Below are 19,098 nucleotides of genomic sequence, written 5' to 3'. Positions count from 1 at the left end.
AAGACCTGCTGTAGGGGTGACTTACAAATATTACAGGCAGTGTTGGGGACATGGAGAACAAATGTGTGCCTTGTTGTGTTTTCACTTTTTGGAGCACCTTGTCACGCAGCCTGCAGTGGCAGTATGTATGAGTTTGGTGCTGGGTCCCTTAGAGTGGCACAAGTTATGCTGAAGCACTAAGGGTACCCTCTTTAGTACTTATGCCATAGTTACCATAGGTACCATTTGCTAGGTACTTCCAAAAGGTGCTAAAGGCCTGGTCACTTGGGGATCAAGTGACTAGTGGTCTTGGTTTTGAGCAAGGAACACTGGTCCTGGGATCCTGGTTAGCATGTACCCAGTGCGATTTAGTCAAAGTTGAATCAGAAACCAGGCAAAAAGTGGGGGGCTTCTGCAACCAGAACCCAGTTTATTACAATCACCAAAAAGAGCATTAGGAATTTAGTTCCTCCCTGTGTTGATCTTGTGTGTGAGCATAACACTGGGAAGCATTTATGTTAATTCAGCTATTAAGAAGTTGCTCTTATAATAACTGATAGAGCTGTTAATGTAGACCCCTTGCCAAATACAAATTCCTTTAAATGTATAACAGATACAGTGTAAAGTTTCTGAAAAATGCTGTAGGAATACATTTTCGATTGAGAATTTCTGGACAAATGCAACAGGAAGGTGCTTGTCATTATGAACTGTGTGCCAAATACAATAGGAATAGGTTTTACATTGCAAACTGATAAAAAAAAAAGCTCTGTTAACACAAATCTCTTGCCAAATAGAATAGAAAGAGGGCTTGCCTTGTAAATTACTGGACAGATGTATGTATCTATGTCGTTTTTCTATAGAGCAAACTCTTTCCTATTTGAAGCAGCATTAGAGTGGTCCTGCTTTTTCTTTTTTACACTTGTTAGTCTGCATTCTGATGGTATCGTGGCTGTGGGTGTGCCAAGAACTACCAGAGATAATGAGCTTGTCTGCAAGATAAGCAGGGGTGCTGGCCGTGAATGCTTTGTAATACTTTGTAAATGAAGTGCTTGGTTTTGAAGATGGAGCGGACCAGTAAGGAAAGACCGAGCAAACTGCTTAAAATATAGCATTTATTAAATGCAGATATTAAAATAGATAAAAAGTGACTGTGCCTAGTTTTATAAGTTAAAAATAATAAAACACATTCCTCGATAATTTCCATAAATCATAATAGTTCCTCGGGCATTTTTCCTTCTGATAGCTAAGATTTACAGAGCCACCAACCGTTGATACACATTCTCAATGGTTTTCATAAATTACATCAATTGAGATCGTTCCTTAGACCAAAGCCAGTGCAGTTCCGACAGAATGGGGATTATGTGATTTTATTTCTTCTGACCATGAATGAAATGTGCTGCTGCTTGTAGAATGTTTTTGAGGAGTACCAGTACAGAGTCTGAGAAGCCAGGGAGCAGGCCATTCCCACACTCTGAATACGAGATTGAGGGTTTGAACAGCCGTTCTGAAGTTGCTTTCTGGAAGAAATGGTTTCTCTTTCTTCAGAAGAGAACTGATACCAGGTCATTTTTGTTATTTTGCAATGTTTTCCTTGGGGTGAGGTTGGTGCCCAGGGTAAATCCAGATGACTTGGCATTGAGTGAAAGTTGGGCTTTGAAGCAGTTCAAGGTTCATCTCAGGCTTGTAATTGTCTTTTCAAGTTAAATAACTTTTGCCTTTGTTTGGCTCCAGTTAAGTGCCTGATATCCAGGTCTGAATGTAGCGCAAGTAGGGTTTGAGGCTTTGGATGTCCGAAGCAGAGCAGACTTTTGTGCAGAGTTGTGTGTCATTGAATATTGGTGGTTTTAATGCTGTTTTAACTGTGAATAGAGCATCAAGCGTCTCCATGTAAAGGTTGAAGATGACCGGAAACAATATGGAACCCTGGGGCACTCTGCAGGTCATGTGGGTCTTTTCGGGCTTGGAGGTTCCCATGAGAACAAACTGATGTTGGTTTGAAAGGTAGAAGGAGAGCGGGTGAAGGATATTGGTGGTGAATTCCATTCAAGACTCCAGGGTGCATAAGGGAGTGGAATGATCAACTGTGTTGCAGCTGAGCGTTCCAGGAGTATCAGAAGAAAGGGGTAATCTTAATCTGTGGTCAGAAGTGCATTGTCTATGATCAGTAAAGTACAGGTCTCTGTGCCGCAGCATGCTCTGAAACCAGACTAGTAGTTGTGCAGGATGGTTAGCAATAATGTGATCTTGAATTTGAAGCTTAGACTATTTTTTGATTAAACTTGCCAATGAATAGGAGTTAAGTGATGGCCCGATGGTTGGCAGGGTTTTAAGGGTTTACTATATGGAGTGTGAGGAAGCTGCCTTAAGTGAGTCAGGCATTGAAAATGATGAGTAGGAATGATAGTGTCCCCAGAGAGAACATTGATGAAGGACAAATGTAAGACATCATCTTCATAAAAAGTGGCTTTGGGGGGAGTTGAGTATGTTCACAAGTTCTGAAAGAGGGACAGCTTTGAAGGATGGCAGCTGTCTGATTCTTCTGAAAATGGTACATAAGAGATAAATCAGGTTTCATTTGGTTAATTTTTGTTGAGTCATTTTTCCTGTAGAGTTCGATGCCATCGCACTTTTCTGTGTAGTGAGGAATAAGTGGGTCCAGCAGGAGGCTGATGTGGTGCTTGATTGTTTTGAAGTGTTCTGCTTCCGTGGTGGCTTCTTTAGTGTTCGCATAATACTGTGCTTTGGCTGATGTCATGAGCTGTCTTAGAGTTGTGCAGAGGAACTTCAGTACCATGAGGTAATTGGGAGTTTTATTTTTCTTCCTTTTTGTTTCCTGTCTGCTTATGGAAGGTTTGTTAGCATGGTATTTTGAGAAGCGGGTGCTGAAGGCTTTGGCTTGCACTTCATTTTAATAGTGATGTAGATGTTCCCATAGTTTTCCAATAGTTTTTTGAAAGGGTGTTTGCATAGGACGTAGAGTTGATAGCATGATAGGTGAGTTCAGGCATTAAGTTGTCTATGGAGAGGTTTTTGAAGAAACTGAAGGTTTGGTATTATTTTTGGTTTACTTTGGTTTGTTGGTAGGACCCTGAGAGATGGGGGTGGGGTGAAGTGGTCGCTCCCATCCACCTCATTTCGTGTAGACCAATCCATCACCTTGCCTACTTTTTGCGATCTGCCACATCCCTCCAAGGAAGAGAATCAACTTCACCGTCTGGACCCAAAAGAAATATGTTGTTCTAACTCACGAAAGAGTTCTGGTGGACGACCAACTTTTGATGGGATATGTTGGAGCAAAGAAGGGATAAGCAGTACAGAAACGGACAGTGTCCCACTGGATCGTGCTCTGCATTAAGATCTGCTATACTTGGGCCAAAAAGCAACCCCCTGAGGCTTTTGCATGCTCATTCCACCAGAGCAAAAATGCGACCACTGCATTGGCACACTGAGTTCCATCCTGTACATCTGTCGGACAGCAACATGGGCCTCGTTGCACACATTCACAAAGCACTACTACCTAGACAATCAGGTCCATTGGTATGGGCACTCTGCCTGTTCAGTCCTGCAGGACTTTTTGGTCTAAAATCTGTCTCACAGACCCACCTCCGGGGAGGTATTGTTTGGGTATGTAATCAAAGGTAAGCACTTTGCAGCTAGAAGTCTCTATCAGATGAACAAGTAACTTACCTTAGGTAACTCCTTACCTGGTAGAGACTATATAGCCGTACATTACTTACCGACTCACCCATCCTTTCCCGCTCTGTGAGCAGATTCTACAGTCAGGACTGTTCCCTTTTACGGGCCCTAGTGTTCCACACCGGTGGTCAGTGTTCTTCATGGCTCTAAACTCCTGGCTTGGAAAATCACAAGGAGATACTGACATTGGAGGGCTGGTGTGGCACCTAAATAGGCACCGTGCATGTCACTTCTGGCATGGAGGACGCTGATGATGCTGGTACAGAGCCGATTGATGCCACCTACTGGTGTGTAGGGGTGCTGTTCACCAAAAGTTTCGGCATCCAGTCTGATGTCTGGGGAAAATTCAAAGGTAAGGAATCTGTGGCTAGATAGTGTCTCTACCAGATAAGGCATTACTGAAGGGAAGTAAGTTGTTCATTCGAGGGCCCAGTCCCATTTGTTTTGCACTGGGTTCTTGCTAACCAGGTCCAGAGTGCCAGTGTTCCTTCCGCAAAACAAGACACCTGGTCACTTGATCTCCAAGTAGTCAAGCCCTTTAGCACCTCTGTAAGTCCATAGTAAATGATACTTCTGGGTATGGGTACTGAAGGGGGCCGGGGGCCCCTAGGGGCTGTGGCCCAGCTTGTGGCACTCTAAGGGGACCCAGCACCAACCTCATGCAGACTGCCATTGCAGGCTGCGTGACAAGGTGCTTCCAAAAATGAAAACGTAGCATGACACCCAGCCTGTGTGCCATGTCCGTAAAACACTGCATGCAATATATGTAAGTCACCCCTATAGCAGGCCTTTCAGCCCTACGGCAGAGTGCATTGTATTACAGGTGAGGAAATATCTGCAAGAGCAGATATGCCCATGCTATGACTTTGTCGATTCCTAGACATAGCATGGGATCAGGGAAGCCATTTTAAGTACATGTGCTGGACACTGGCCCCAGATACATGATGGCCTCATTGAAAATAGGGATGTTTAGTATCACTCAAAGGAGAGATGTCGACCATCCCCTTCCCAGGACCCATTTGGCACCCAGACAGGCAGGACATTTAGTATTCAGAGAGGTGGGTCCACCCCTCAGGTCAGGCCCACCCCTAAGGTGAAACTACCTAATGTGGGCACAGAATTGAGAAATCTGCAATCTTGGTGTTGGCAGAATTAGGAACTCTGGGACAAGGTTATGCCCACTTCCCACAGGAAGTGGACATATAGGGGGCGTAGTGACAGCAGGGGTATGTAGCCCATTGGCTACTACCATACACTCCCCTAACGCCCCTGAATTCAGTATTTAGGGAAGGCCCTGGCAACAGAAATCAGATTCCTGACAGTCTACGTAGAAGGACACCCAAGCGCTGCAAAAGCTAAGACTGAGGAAGAAGCACCTAACTTGGCCCCAGCCCTGCTGGCCTGTCTGCCGATCCCACCAATTTCCTCCAAAGGCGACTCGTCCTGAAAGCTGCTGTTCCTATAAAAGCCTGGGAGGCCTCAATGCCTTCAACAAAGACTCCCGAACTCCCATGGAGCAGCAGAGCTGCTTCCCTGCATCTTGCAGGCACCTCAAGACAAACTGCAAGGACTCCGGATCACTGAAAACCCAACACTTGCAAGCACCACTGCACCTGTGCTGCCTAGCCCGAATTGAAGTGGACCCACAGTACCAATGTGGTCCCCCAGCACTCCAGAGACAAGGCTCAGCTTGGACTTGCCCACTGTGGACTCACCGCCGCCAGCTGCAGCCTCGCCCCGCAGGCCCCCCTCAAGCGGAGTTCTTCTGGTGGAGAAAACCCGACACCTCAGAGCACCTCTGCACCAGTCACCCCTGGCCCAAGGAGAAGAGGACCAAAGGTGTCCCTCTGTCCCCTGAGCATCTCAAGACTCAAACCCACCTGTTGGTTCTTCTGGACTAGACTCCCTGTCCAAACCTGCAGCTTCCTTCCAACCGGATAGATCCACATTGACTAACATTGGGCACCCAATGCCAAACTACGCCTCTGCAGCCAGCTGCCCCAGTGCTGCCTGTTGTGACCTGTTGGTGTGGTCCTCACCCTTTCCCAGTACTCACCGTAATTCCAGGAGATTGGTCCCATAAGTCGCTGTACTGTACCTGTTTGCGTATTTGTTTTTCCTCCGTAGAATAACATTGCAGCTTTTAAAAATTGTTGACTTTTCAAAACTGTAAAGATTTTTCATGCAAAACGGTCTTACCTGATCGTATTGATTGTGGTCCCAAAACATATGTAAAGATACTTTATGTTTGTAAATTGGTGTGGATCTCCTTGAGTCGTGTCTCGTTTGACTGTGTGTATATTTGCAAATGTCTAACACTCCTCTCTGACAAGCCATGTATGGACATATCTTCAAGAGCAGAAATGCCCCTGCTAGGTCTTTGTCTATTCTTGGACATATTCAGTGAATAGAGAAGCCATTTTAAATACATGTGCTGGACACTGGTCAATACAAGTTCCCCAACTACATGATGGCTTCACTGAAAATAGCAATGTTTGGTTTCAAACATCTTTTATTAATAAACCCTCGCTGATGTCAGTTATGGATTTATTAATACATGCACCCAGAGTGCACCTTAGAGGTGCCCCCTGAAAACCTACCAACTGCTGGTAGGCTCACTGACTAGTTCCAACCAGCCTGCCACCAACAGACAAGATTCTGACCCCCAAAGATGAGAGCCCTTGCTCTCTGGAGGTCCGAAACAAAGCCTTCTCTGGCAGGGTTGCTATGCACCCCTCCCAACAGGATGACCTGTGAGACTGCATTCCAGGGCAGAAGGATTCGAAGAAGTCCACAGCCTTTGGTATGCAGATCTGGCCTTTCTTAGAGGAAATGGCGACCCCACCCCCCACCCTGGGCCCATCTGGCACCTAGACAGGTGAGATAAGTAGCTATGCAGGAAGCGCATTGCATTTCCAGGCTGGACAAACTCCTAGGATGACCAGCCTGAAGTGAACAAAGCATTAGGAACTCCACCGTCTTGTGTATGGTAGAATTATGAATTCTGGGACACTGTGATGCCCACTCCCCAAAGGAAATGGTCATCTGAGGGACATAGTGACCCCAAGGGTAAGTAGTCCATTGGCTACTACCCTTCACACTCCTTAACGCCCCCTAAATTGAGTATTTAGGAGACCCCCGATATCAAGGAAACTGATCTTCGCTGGACACAAAAGGAGTGGACAAGAAGCCTGCTGACCTGAGAACCAGGACAGACTTGGCACCAGCCCTGCCAGCCTGCCTTCTGCACCCGACCCCTGAGGAGCACATGACCGGTCCTGCTGCATCCAAGAAACAGGGAAAGCTGCTAGTGCTTCGCAAATTGCCAAGGAGAACTCCCTTGGAGCAGAGGTGCTGCTTCCCTGCATGTGCAGGCAATCCAAGAAAGAACTGTGAGGACCGGGACTGCCAAAAACCTGACCTCACCACTGCACCCGTGCCGCCTAGCCCGAGCAGAAGTGGGCCAACAGTGTCAATGTGGTACTCAGACTGTCCAGAGATGAAGCCCACCTTGAGTTTGCCCACTGTGGACTTCCCAACGGCGTATTCAGCCTGTTTCTGCAGACCCACCTTCACCGTGACCGCCTCTGGTGCGGACACCCAACGGTCCATTGCACCTCTGCACCCAGACACCCAGGACCAAGGATAAGAGGACCACTGGTGCCCCTTTATCTCCCAGGCTTGTGAGACTTTTTTATTTTTTAAACAAGCTTTTATTGGTTTTCTACCTTAGTACGGTTCAGCATATATCGCATAGTTCAAGTGTCTCTACATATACTGCAGAAATATAGACCAGGCTCGTGAGACTTGAGCCCACATGTTGGCTAGATCGGACTACACTCCCAGTCTACACTGCGACAGCCACCAGAGACAGTAAACCTGACGGTCCAAACAACTTCTGCACCTGGACACCCCGGACGGAGAAGAACAGGACTACTGGTGTCCCTACGTCCCTGAGCAATGAACTCTCGGTCCACCCCTGCAGCACCTCTGTGTCCGGACTGATCCCCATTGACTTACACGGGGCACCTGGCGCTGAACTGCACCACTGCATCTGGCCGCCACAGTGCCACCCGAGGTGACATGTTGGTGTGGCCTAGGATCCTGCCAGTACTCACCTTAAGTCCTGAAGACTGAACTGTTAAGTTACTGTGAAGTACCTGTTTGCAGTGTATGTTTTCTCAGCCGTAGAGTACCATTTCAGCTACTGAAAAACGCACTAAGTGTCGACTTTTGAAAACTCTAAAAATTCCTATCTCAAAAAGTACTTGCCTGACTCCTGTGATCTTGGTATCTAAATTTATAGGAAAGAATGTGTTATTTTCATACTTTGGTGTTGGATTTCTTTGTGTGTGTGTGTCTTACATGCGAAGCACTACCCACTGATATGCCTAATTGCTTGCCCATACTATTACAAAAGAGAGCATTTGGGATGTAATTTGTGCCTCTGTGATACCGCTGGGGTTTGCCTGGACTTTTTGCATAGATTACCTCTTTTTGGTCCACTTTGTAAAGAGCCAGCTGTCTACAGCGGTGGGATAGAAGACTTTGCATGTACTGTGTCACTCTGTCAGTATTGTGATTCCACTAAAACATCCACGGATCACTTTAGTTACCAAAAATATTTTTCGATTTGCTATTATTTTTATTTTGTCCAATTTCTAATCTGGCCTGCTAGGGCTTTGGTTACATCCCCCAGTCTTTGTTGTTTAGAAAATCAAAAAGTTATAAGATAGGCCTTAAAAATTAAATTATTTCGGATGTTTGTGTAAGATTGTTAAAAGGTCCCAATGATTTTAAAAACCATGTCTGAGGCAGCAAATCCCTCCCACGAACTCAACTTGGGCCCCTTCAAGAACCTTAAGTGTGGCCAACTTAAGGCCTTCTGCAAAGCATGGAAACTTGCCATGGGCCCTAAGCACACGAAAACCCATCTGCAGCAGTTGCTAGCAGAAAATGATAGGGCCATGGCAGAAAAAGAAATCCCATCGGGGAAGTGGAGGTTGAGGAGGGTGATGGTTCCCTCATCACTCCCTCTGATAGTAACACCACTATGTGCACTTCTTATAATACCTGAGAGAATGGGGACAATGACGATGCTGAACTCCAGAATCTAGCTAAGAGGATAGAGTTAGAGGCTAAAGTCTTAGCTATAGAAAAAGAAAGGATTGAGATGGTCAGCCACCATTCAAATAGGGAGAAAAAAGTAGATTTTAACCTTAAAACCCCCAACGGGATTGTCCCCAAATAGGAGGAAGGTGATGCTATCACCAGCTGGTTCTTAGCCTTTGAGAGGGCTTGTAGAATTCGGAAACTCAACAAAAAGCATTGTGGCTCTCTACCCTGGGAGATGTTTTCAGGCAAGTGCAGGGATAGACTCCTGACACTTGGAGAGGCAGATACTGAGTCCTATGACCTCATGAAGGATACCCTGATTGAGGGCTTTGGACAGACCACTGAGGAACACAGAATCAGGTTCAGGGAGACTCTGAGAACCCAGAGTCAGTCCTGGGTTGATTCTGTAGACTTTTCAGTGAAAACACTAGATGGTTGGTTAAAGGGAAGTCAGGTGCACAATTACGATTGGCTTTATAATTTGATTATGAAGGAGCATCTGCTGAGTAACTGTACTTCTGAAATGTTGCATCAATACCTGGTGGACCTGTGTCCAGTTTCTCCACAGGAGTTGGGGAAGAAGGCTGTTCATTGGGTAAAAACGTAGAGTGTACAAGAAAAGTCATGGGGGGGGGTTGACCGAAAGAAAGGGTTAGGAAAACCCCATTGCAGGAAGTTGGCTCTGTATATCCTATCTCAAAGTGAGAGATAGTGTTCACAGAGTCCAAGGGTTCCCCTTAGAGGTTGATAGTGGCAAAATTAGATAATTCTAATGCTGTATTTTTTGGTAGTGTGGTCGAGCAGTAGGCTTATCAGAGGGTAGTGTTAAGCATTTGTTGTACACACACAGGCAATACATGAGGAACACACCCTCAAAGACTTATCTCCAGGCCAATAGTTTTTATATAGAAAAATATATTTTCTCAATTTATTTTAGAACCACAAGATTTGAAGTAAATACATGAAATGCAAGGTACTCCACACAGGTAAGTAAGGAACTTTGAATTAAAGCAGTAGTACACACAGTATAGGTTAAAATGGCAATAAGCTATTTTAAAAGTGGACACAGTGCAAAAAGCAACAGTTCCTGGTGGAGGTAAGTATGGTTAAGTTTCTGAGGTAAGTAAAGCACTTACAAGTTCAGTCTCCTGGGCATAGGCAGCCCACCGTTGGGGGTTCAAAGCAACCCCAAAGTCACCGCACCAGCAACACAGGGCCGGTCAGGTGCAGAGGTCAAAGGAGGGCCCAAAACACATAGGTGCCTATGGAGAACAGGGGTGCTCCGGTGACCAGGTGGTTTTTGTAGGGCACTGGGGGGGACACAAACAGGCACACAAAACACACCCTCAGTGGCACAGGGGTGGCTGGGTGCAGTGTGCAAAGTTGGCATCGGGTTTGCTATAGAAAGCAATGGAGGGACCAGGGGGTCACTTAGGCGATGCAGGCAGGGCACAGGGGGGCTTCTCGGGCCAGCAACCGACTGGGCTAGGAAGAGGGCTGCCTGCTGGTCACTCCTGCACTGGAGGTTGGTTCCTTTCGGTCCTGGGGGCTGCGGATGCAGGGCTTGGTCCAGGCGTCAGGTTCTTTGTTACCAGGCAGTCGCGGTCAGGGGGAGCCTCTGGATCCTCTCTGCAGGTGTCGCTGTGGGGGTGCAGGGGGATTGTCTCAGGTTACTCACGTAGTCGCAGTCGCCCGGGAGTCCTCTGTGCAATGTTGGGTCTCTGGAGCTCGAGCCGGGGGCGTCGGGTGCAGAGTGTGAAGTCTCACGCTTCCTGCGGGAAGAGTGAGTTCTTTAAAAGTTGTTTTAACGTTGCAAAGTTGTTGCAGTTTTTGAACAGTGCTGCTGTTCTCTGGAGTTTCTTGGTCCTTCGGGTTCAGGGCAGTCCTCTGAGTCTTCAGAGGTCGCTGGTCACTGTCGGATGCGTTGCTGTGCAGGTTCTTTGAGTCTGGAGACAGGCTGGTAGGGCTGGGGCCAAGTCAGTTGTTGTGTCCTTTGTCTCTGCAGGGCTTTCAGGTCAGCAGTCCTTCGTCTTTGTGTAGGTTTCAAGAATCTGATTTCCTGGGTTTAGGGTCGCCCCAAAATACTAAATTTAGGGGTGTGTTTAGGTCTGGGGGCAGTAGCCAATGGCTACTGTCCTTGAGGGTGACTACACCCTCCTTGTACTTCCTCCCTGAGGGGAGGGGGCACATCCCTATTCTTATTGGGGGAATCCTCCAAAACCAAGATGGAGGATTTCTAAAGGTAGGGGTCACCTCAGCTCAGGGCACCTTAGGGGCTGTCCTGACTGGTAGGTGACTCCTCCTTGTTTTTCTCATTATCTCCTCTGGACTTGCTGGCAAAAGTGGGGGCTGTGTCCAGGGGGCGTGCATCTCCACTAGCGGGAGTGCCCTGGGGTATTGTAACACGAAGCCTGAGCTTTTGAGGCTCACTGCTAGGTGTTACGGTTCCTGCCGGGGGGAGGTGTTAAGCCCCTCCACCCAGTGTAGGCCTTGTTTCTGGCCTCAGAGCACAAAGGCGCTCACCCCAAGGTGTCAGAAACTCGTCTCAGTGGCAGGCTGGCACAGACCAGTCAGTCCTGCACTGAAGGATTGGGTAAAATACAGGGGGCATCTTCTAAGATGCCCTCTGTGTGCATTTTGTAATAAATCCAACACTGGCATCAGTGTGGGTTTATTATTTTGAGAAGTTTGATACCAAACTTCCCAGTATTCAGTGTAGCCATTATGGAACTGTGGAGTTCGTTTTTGACAAACTCCCAGACCATATACTTAATATGGCCACACTGTACTTACAATGACTAAGAATAGACTTGGACACTGTAGGGGCATATTGCTCATGCAGCTATGCCCTCACCAGTCGTATAGTGCACCCTGCCTTAGGGCTGTAAGGCCTGCTAGAGGGGTGACTTACCTATGCCACAGGCAGTATTTTGTGTGCATGGCATCCTGAGGGGGGTGCCATGTCGACTTTGCCTTTTTCTCCCCACCAACACACACAATCTGCAATGGCAGTGTTCATGTGTTAGGTGAGGGGTCCTTTAGGGTGGCACAACACATGCTACAGCCCTTGGGGACCTTCCTTGGTCACAGGGCCCTTGGTACCACTGGTACCTTTTTACAAGGGACTTATCTGTGTGCCAGGGGTGTGCCAATTGTGGAAACAATGGTAAATTTTTAGTGAAAGAACACTGGCGCTGGGGCCTGGTTAGCAGGTCCCAGCATACTTCTCAGACAAGTCAGCATCAATATCAGGCAAAAAGTGGGGGGTAACTGCAACAGAGAGCCATTTTCCTATACCCATCAAGACAAAAAGGCAGACAACTCTAAAAATAAAGAAAAGGAGTCCTCTGTAGGCCCCCAAAAATCTTTTCACGAGGGTGGGCCCCAAGACACCTCACAAAATAAAAACTGGTACCAGGGTAAAAACTAGGATGTCACAAAGGCTTGGGGCTTTGACTGTAAACAGACAGGGCACGGAATCAAGGACATTTCCTGTCCTAAATCCAATTCAACTAATGTGCCCCCAGGGGTTGCTAGTATAGTCTTGGATGAGGAGGTCCTCATATCCTTTGACTGGAAAGTGGGGACCAAAGGTGAGTTGGATATTCCAGAGGGAATCAAACATTTCTAACACCTACTGGTGAATGGAATCCCAACCACTACCCTAAAGAATACATATGCCAGTCACATAATTGTGCATGACAGGCTAGTACTGTCAAACCAGTACACCCAGGTGAAACTAAAAGAGTAAGGGTTGTCCCAGGGGAGGTTACTGATAGGCCAGTGACTTTAGTAGAAGAGTACCACTGGTGTTCCCGCATCCCCCCAGGCTCGTGATATCTGAGCCTGTTTGTTAGTTCGGCTGGACTGGACTCCCAGTCCACACCTGCAGCCTGTCTATATGGGCCTCCTCAACCACAGCTGCCACTGGTGATGGTAAACCAATGGTCCAAACCACCTCTGCACCCAGACACCACAGACCGAGGAGAACAGGACCACTGGTGTCCCTTCGCCTCCAAGCATCGCAAGCACCCGGACTGGACTCTCAGTCCACCCATGAAACATCTTTGTGACCGGACCAATCCCCATGGACTTAAATACGGCACCCAACGCTGAACTGAACTATTGCACACTGCTGCCCCAGGGCTGGCTGAGGTGACCTGTTAGTGTGGCCTAGGACGCTGCCCCATACTCCCCTTAAGTCCAGAAGATTGGTCCTGTAAGTTGCTGTGAAGTACCTGTTTGCCATGTTTGTTTTCTCTCCAGTAGAGTAACATTGCAGCTACTGAAAAATGCTCTGTTTACTTTTGAAAACACTAAAAATTCCTATCTCGAAAGTACTTGCCTGATTCCAGTGATCTTGGTATCTAAATTTATACAAAAGTATGTGTTATTAGGGTTGAGCGCAAAGCACTCTGTCCCTGGTGTAATCTATCTATTGGCTTGTAACCATGCCCATGTCACTCCCGTCAGTTTGTTCGGGTTGTGGGCTTGCCTTTTAAAATTTTCTTGATTTCCTTAGTGAAAGACATGCATACGTCATGCCTTTTCCAGTGTTTAGCCCTCCTCAAGAGCACCGACCAACTACTGAAAACATACGAGGCTCCATGTTTTCGGTATGGTTTCTGGACAGCTTTTTCTCTGTATTTCGCAGCGCGATCTCACTGGGCAGTAGTCGAGCGCTTTGCATGACATCGACCCTTTTACATGGATAATTGCACTTTTGCTGGTTACATGGATAATTGCACATTTGCTGGTTACATGGATAATTGCACTTTTGCCGATACGTTTCACTGCGAGCAAACTTCTGTTTCCTTTTGTATGTCTGCTTTGTGCTGATGGCGGCCGTTGGCTCGCTTATGTGAAACTCTTTTACTTTTGTTTATGTGGCAAGAAAATTCCGGTTAGTTATGTGAAACTGTTTTACTTTTAATTTTCAATTTATGTGGCAAGAAAAGTCTGGTTAGGAGTTTACAATGATAATAGCTCTAACTCGAGCAAACGCAAGACCCATTGCATTGCAAATGCTTGTTTTTAGAAATTTGTGGTGATTTCTTTATTGTGTGTGTTTCACTTACTGCCTATATGTGTGCATTATATGCTTAGCACTATCCTCTGATATGCTTATTTGCTCGTCCACATTACCACAAAAGAGAGCATTTGGGGTGTCATTTGTGCCTCTGTAATTCCTTTGGCTTTTGCTTGGACTCTTTACGCAATGTACCTCTTTTTTGGTCCACTTTATAAAGAGCCAACTGGGCTCCACTGGGCTCAAGATCTGTCCAAATCAAGGGGGACGGCCCAATCCTCCCCACCTGTGTTGATGTGATAGGTAGAGTGGGGCACCAAATCCCCTGTATGTTGAGATGCTGCAAGAGGTGCCCCCTTGCCTCACTCCCACCATTGGCACATGGGGGTGGGGAGGATTGACACCTACTGAACAACAGTAGAGGCCGTAGGCTGCTCGCGCCATGCCTCACCCAGAAACAACATCTCCGGGCGGGGGTCTCAGGGTCCAGTCTTCCTGCTTAGAACTGTTGAGGTAGTGAAATCACCCAGCTGACACAGGCCTCACTGCTCGGGCCCCATTGGCTCCTGTCTCCCCACCTCTGTGGTGCCTCTTCTGCCTGATGTACCTCTCCAATGTGGCCCCATGGATAGTAGAGCATCACATGGCATGCCCTCCACTCACTATGCTGAGGCAGTGCTGTCCGTTCGGCGAGGAAACCCAGGCTTGCAGGAGGGGCTGCGGCTGTGCTCTGCAGTCGCTTATAGCTGTGCGTCTGCTTCCATCCTCTCAGGTCTCACCTGCTCAGCAATCTTGGGCCGTGGAGGGGGCACTGGCAGTCGCACCATGGGACCTCAGTGACAGCAGCCAGACCCCCTCACCCCACCCCAGCAGATCATCTTGAGTACTTCTTCTGAGTTCATCTCCTTTAAATACGTCTTTCCTGGCACTGGAGTCCAGCATTGTTCAGGCATCGTGCTCCAAGCTCTAACGTCTTAATGCATGCTCCCATTGTCTTAATGCATGCTTTCACTAGAAAAACTACTGATCATTGTAGACAAGCATTCCATATTTAGAACACATTGTGTCCATCAACACGTCATGTACATGCCCAAGCGTCACAAGGCTTTGTCAGAATTCTGACTCTTTACCTTCAAGAGCTATTCAGGTTCCAGCATTCTCAGTTCTGTTTGATTTTAAATTTCTGAAGTGTGATCTTCTCCTGTAGCAACTTTAGGAATTAGCCATGGGACAGAACGTATTGTTCTGCAGTATGCGCCAGAGCACAGGCATCCTTTAGAAGCATTACTAGACGTACCACTATGGCCGAGGGTGTGAAGAGCTCATTAGACAAAGCATTACTTGTTCTTTATCTTATTTGATTTTAAGTGCCTGCAAGGATATGGTGATGGCAAAGCCTTAACTCTCTCTTTTCTTTTCTCACCCTCTTTGCAGGTATTGGCAGAGCTGAAGGAATATGCTACTGAGGTAGATGTGGATTTTGTCCGAAAAGCAGTACGAGCAATTGGACGCTGTGCCATCAAGGTTGAGGTTTGTGTTCAAATTCCCTCAGAGACCTCCTTTGGAGTGCTGGTGGCTGTCCTCCCAGTGACATCTAAGAACATGTTAGAACTCATGCATTACCACAACCCCGCCTTTTGAAATTCATTGTGATAGTGGGCTGTGGCTGACGAAATGAACTTGCATCTGACTTAGTCATCATCCCCTTTTTATATTGATTATCCCGCCTCCTCTGAAGAAACATTAACAGGTTCATTTTATCTTTAATAAAACAAGTTCCACCATCTATACTGCTGTGGCCTACAATTCCAAATCAGAGCTGAGGATTGATGTTATAGGCTGGTTGTAAAATGCAGCAGGGCTACCTTCCTGACAGGCTGCATAGGTTACATTTTTAGGTTACTTGTGGCCAGATGTGTAAAAAAACAAATCCGACCCTCATTGTGAATATTGATGAAGTAGACCACAAGTTGCGACGCGCCATCAATGAAGGCCATCACATTTCTGTGATTGCTTTTTAAGTAACCCTTTTTGTTCTGATATGTATAGCTGTAGATGCACATGCTGTGCATGCTCCTGCCATCTGTTATTGGGCTTGGACATGTGTTTCAAGTCATGAGGTATAGTCATGCATGGGTATGGGCTCCATTGTTAGATTGTGTCTTTCCCACCATCTGGGTCGGACGTGGTTTCACCTTCTATTCCTGTTGATAAAACAGTTGCTGTCTGCAGTACATTAGGTGTCGTCATGACCTTCGTCAGGTTTAGGGACCTGTTTCAGCCCAACACGTCTCTTGGGGCCTTCTCCTTTGTCTTCCTTTTCTGAGAATGCAAACTCATGAAGGAAAGATCTTTTTCAAATGATGTTCAAAGCGCCACTCAAAGTAGCCTTCGACAGACCTCCATCAAGTCTGCACCCTCTGTTTGTCAAGGACACCTGTTTAGCCTTTCTCGCATTCTGTTCCAAAAACACCTTGCACTAATGATGCGATCGATGACTCACTCGACAAACCATGAGCCAGTGGCAAGGAGAAGCCTCCCCCCAACTTACTCGTGACTGTGACATCGAGGAGCAAGAGCCTTGGCACTCAGACAAGCAAGCCTTACATTTCAGCCCTGAGCTGAGCTAACATTCGGAATGCAGGAACCTCAGGAGGCCCATTCACAGAAGATGTGGATTGTGAGTATGGCATCCCTCCATTCACAATCTCCCTGTTATCAAAGTCATACCAAGCACCGCCTTAAAGGGGTCGTGCATCGATCCCAGAAGCCATACACCAGACTTCTAGTCTGCCACTGCCAGAATGCCATGGTCGACACCAACACCAGGCCTCCGATCTGAATCTTAGCCAGCCTTCGACACGGAAGCAGCCACACAACACTGGACCTCTGGCACTGACAACACCCTCAATGCCAACATTTCTTTCAGCACCGAAAGCACCCTCGAAGCCCACTTCAGCACTTAAGACTGTTGACACCAAAACTGTCCTCTGCACCAGGGGGCCACAAAATACTTTTGGCACAAAATCAACTGAAATCCAAGCGCAACCATTCCTGCAGCACGTAAACAAGGTGCTCGACACCCAATAGAAGTGGATGCACATTCATCCACAGACCGACAGGATAGTCACTCAACTTCCTCCAAAGGTGCAGGACTATGTCCCTCACAAGAGGAAACTGACTTTGGAAGAGACTCTTGCCTTGGAGCCTGCACCACCAGCCAAGACCAAAAAGCCAGAACAGGGGCACTAACCCTCTTCCTCCTAGACCCCCTCCTCTTTCTCCTCCTTCCCCCACCTCCTCGTCCAGACTTTCCTCCTCCTTGTTTCCTCTCCTCCACAAGGACCCCTTCTCTGTCATTCTCCAGAGGGTTCCCCACATTCATATTGACGGGGGGAGCATCCCACATGCCATTGGACCCTTACGAGGCCCCATTCGAACCTAAGCCTCTTGATGATCTTTGGGGTGATTGACATTGACGCACCTGAGGACATTGACCAAGACATCTACCCCACTAAGCCATCTCATCCCATTACCCCCACCACCAATGATACTATCTCTTATCATGAAGCCCTTCTTCGAGTTGCCACCTTTCATAAAATGCACAAGGTTCAGGAGGACGAGGACTTACTTGTGGAAATGCTGTCCACCATCCAGCGTTCCATGCCATTCCTTCCTATGCTCAAGAGCATGTTGAAAACCACTCCTGATACATTCAAGGAGCTGGTTAAGTCCAGGGTTGTCACCCCCCAAGGTAGATAAAAAGTACAAAACCTCTCCTTCTGACCCACTATACATCTGGGCCAACTCTCACCGGTGCCCAACACTAGATGGCAGGATAATGCACAGCATGTGAATCTGCAGCGTCTCATGCCACAAACAGATGTACACTGGGTAAGTGACATTTTCCATATATATATATATATAATGGCATGTTTAGCTGCAGATACACATGCTGTGCACTGTTCCTGCCATCTAGTGTTGGTCTCGGAGTGTTACAAGTTGTTTTTCTTCGAAGAAGTCTTTTCGAGTCACGGGACCGAGTGACTCCTCCATTTCGTCTCCATTGCGCATGGGCATCGACTCCATCTTAGTTTGTTTTCTTTCCGCCATCGGGTTCGGACGTGTTCCTCTTCGCTCCGTAATTCGAATCGGGAAAACTTAGAAAAACATCGAAATCCGTCGGTATTGTTGCGTTCGGGACCGGTTTAGTATAGATTCATCGGCACCGATGACACAACTGCTTTGGCGATCCTTCGGGGCTTCCACACTCAACCGAGGCCTGGCCGGCCCGACCACACCCGTCATCAAAGACTCATGGACCGGACCCCCTTCCGTTTCTGTCCGACGTGTCACGCCAAGTATCCTTATACAGACCAGCATCGGGTCTGTAATCTGTGTTTGTTGCCAGAACACAGAGAGGATACTTGTGAGGCCTGCAAAGCTTTTCGATCCAAGAAGACCTTAAAAGATCGAGCAAGATGTTTGCAGATGGCATCGAAGTCGACACAACACCTCGACGTCGAGGAGGAAGAAATGACTATTTCGATCCAAGGTTCAGAATCGGATGACTCCGACGGGGACCGGCCACCGATGGCGGCACAAAAAGTGAGTACACCTGCCCCGACCCAGCCCCAAAGTCAGGTGAAGAAACAGAAGGCCACGTGGACGCCACTGCCAGAAGGCCATGGCTTGACCCACAAGAAAAGCGGTGACCAAATAACATCTTCGGCACCGAAAAAGGCCAAGATCGTGCCGAAGTCTTCCGACTCGGGTCGATAAACCGGCATCGAAAAGAGTCGACATAGATTGGCCGAATCAAACAAGCCTCGAAAGAGCCTCTCGGAGCCGAGACCGACCGTATCCATGGGTGTTTCGGTACCCAGAAAAACGGCTTCGGAGCCGAAAAAGACTTCCTGTACAGAAGAACATGGGCTCTCTCAACAACTTAAGGAGAGGCACAGGTTTGAGCAGGAACTGGATTTGGAAGAGCTTGACCAGACTCAACCAAGGCTACAAATCAAAAAGGACACAGGGAAAATTCAAACCATCCCTCCGCTCAAGTTTAAAAGAAAACTCATGAGACTGAAACTGAGCAACCAAAAGCCAAGGTGGTTAGAGAAAGGTCACCACTCCCACATTTCTCACCACAAACGCCGCCACCTCACTCGCCACAACGGACAAGGTCACCAGTTGGCACATCAATGGCACAGTCACCCACACATTCTGGGCTGACGCAGGACGATGCAGACCCCTGGGACCTATACGACCCACCAGTT

The 19,098-nt window shown here is 47.5% G+C and overlaps 1 protein-coding gene across 4 annotated transcripts in view; it reads left to right on the top strand.

The window, feature by feature from the left end:
- Positions 1–19,098, top strand: part of AP2B1 (adaptor related protein complex 2 subunit beta 1) — a 347,393-nt gene that overhangs the window by 98,241 nt on the left and 230,054 nt on the right. For all 4 annotated transcript variants that reach the window (XM_069226745.1, XM_069226742.1, XM_069226741.1 and 1 more), the window contains one exon: positions 15,254–15,349. In XM_069226745.1, coding sequence (XP_069082846.1) covers positions 15,254–15,349 — 96 coding nt within the window. The remainder of the gene's footprint in view (positions 1–15,253; positions 15,350–19,098) is intronic.

The sequence above is a fragment of the Pleurodeles waltl genome, chromosome 3_2 (genome assembly GCF_031143425.1).
Source record: "Pleurodeles waltl isolate 20211129_DDA chromosome 3_2, aPleWal1.hap1.20221129, whole genome shotgun sequence".
Taxonomy (NCBI): Eukaryota; Metazoa; Chordata; class Amphibia; order Caudata; family Salamandridae; genus Pleurodeles; species Pleurodeles waltl.
This window is presented reverse-complemented; position numbering and strand designations above follow the sequence as displayed.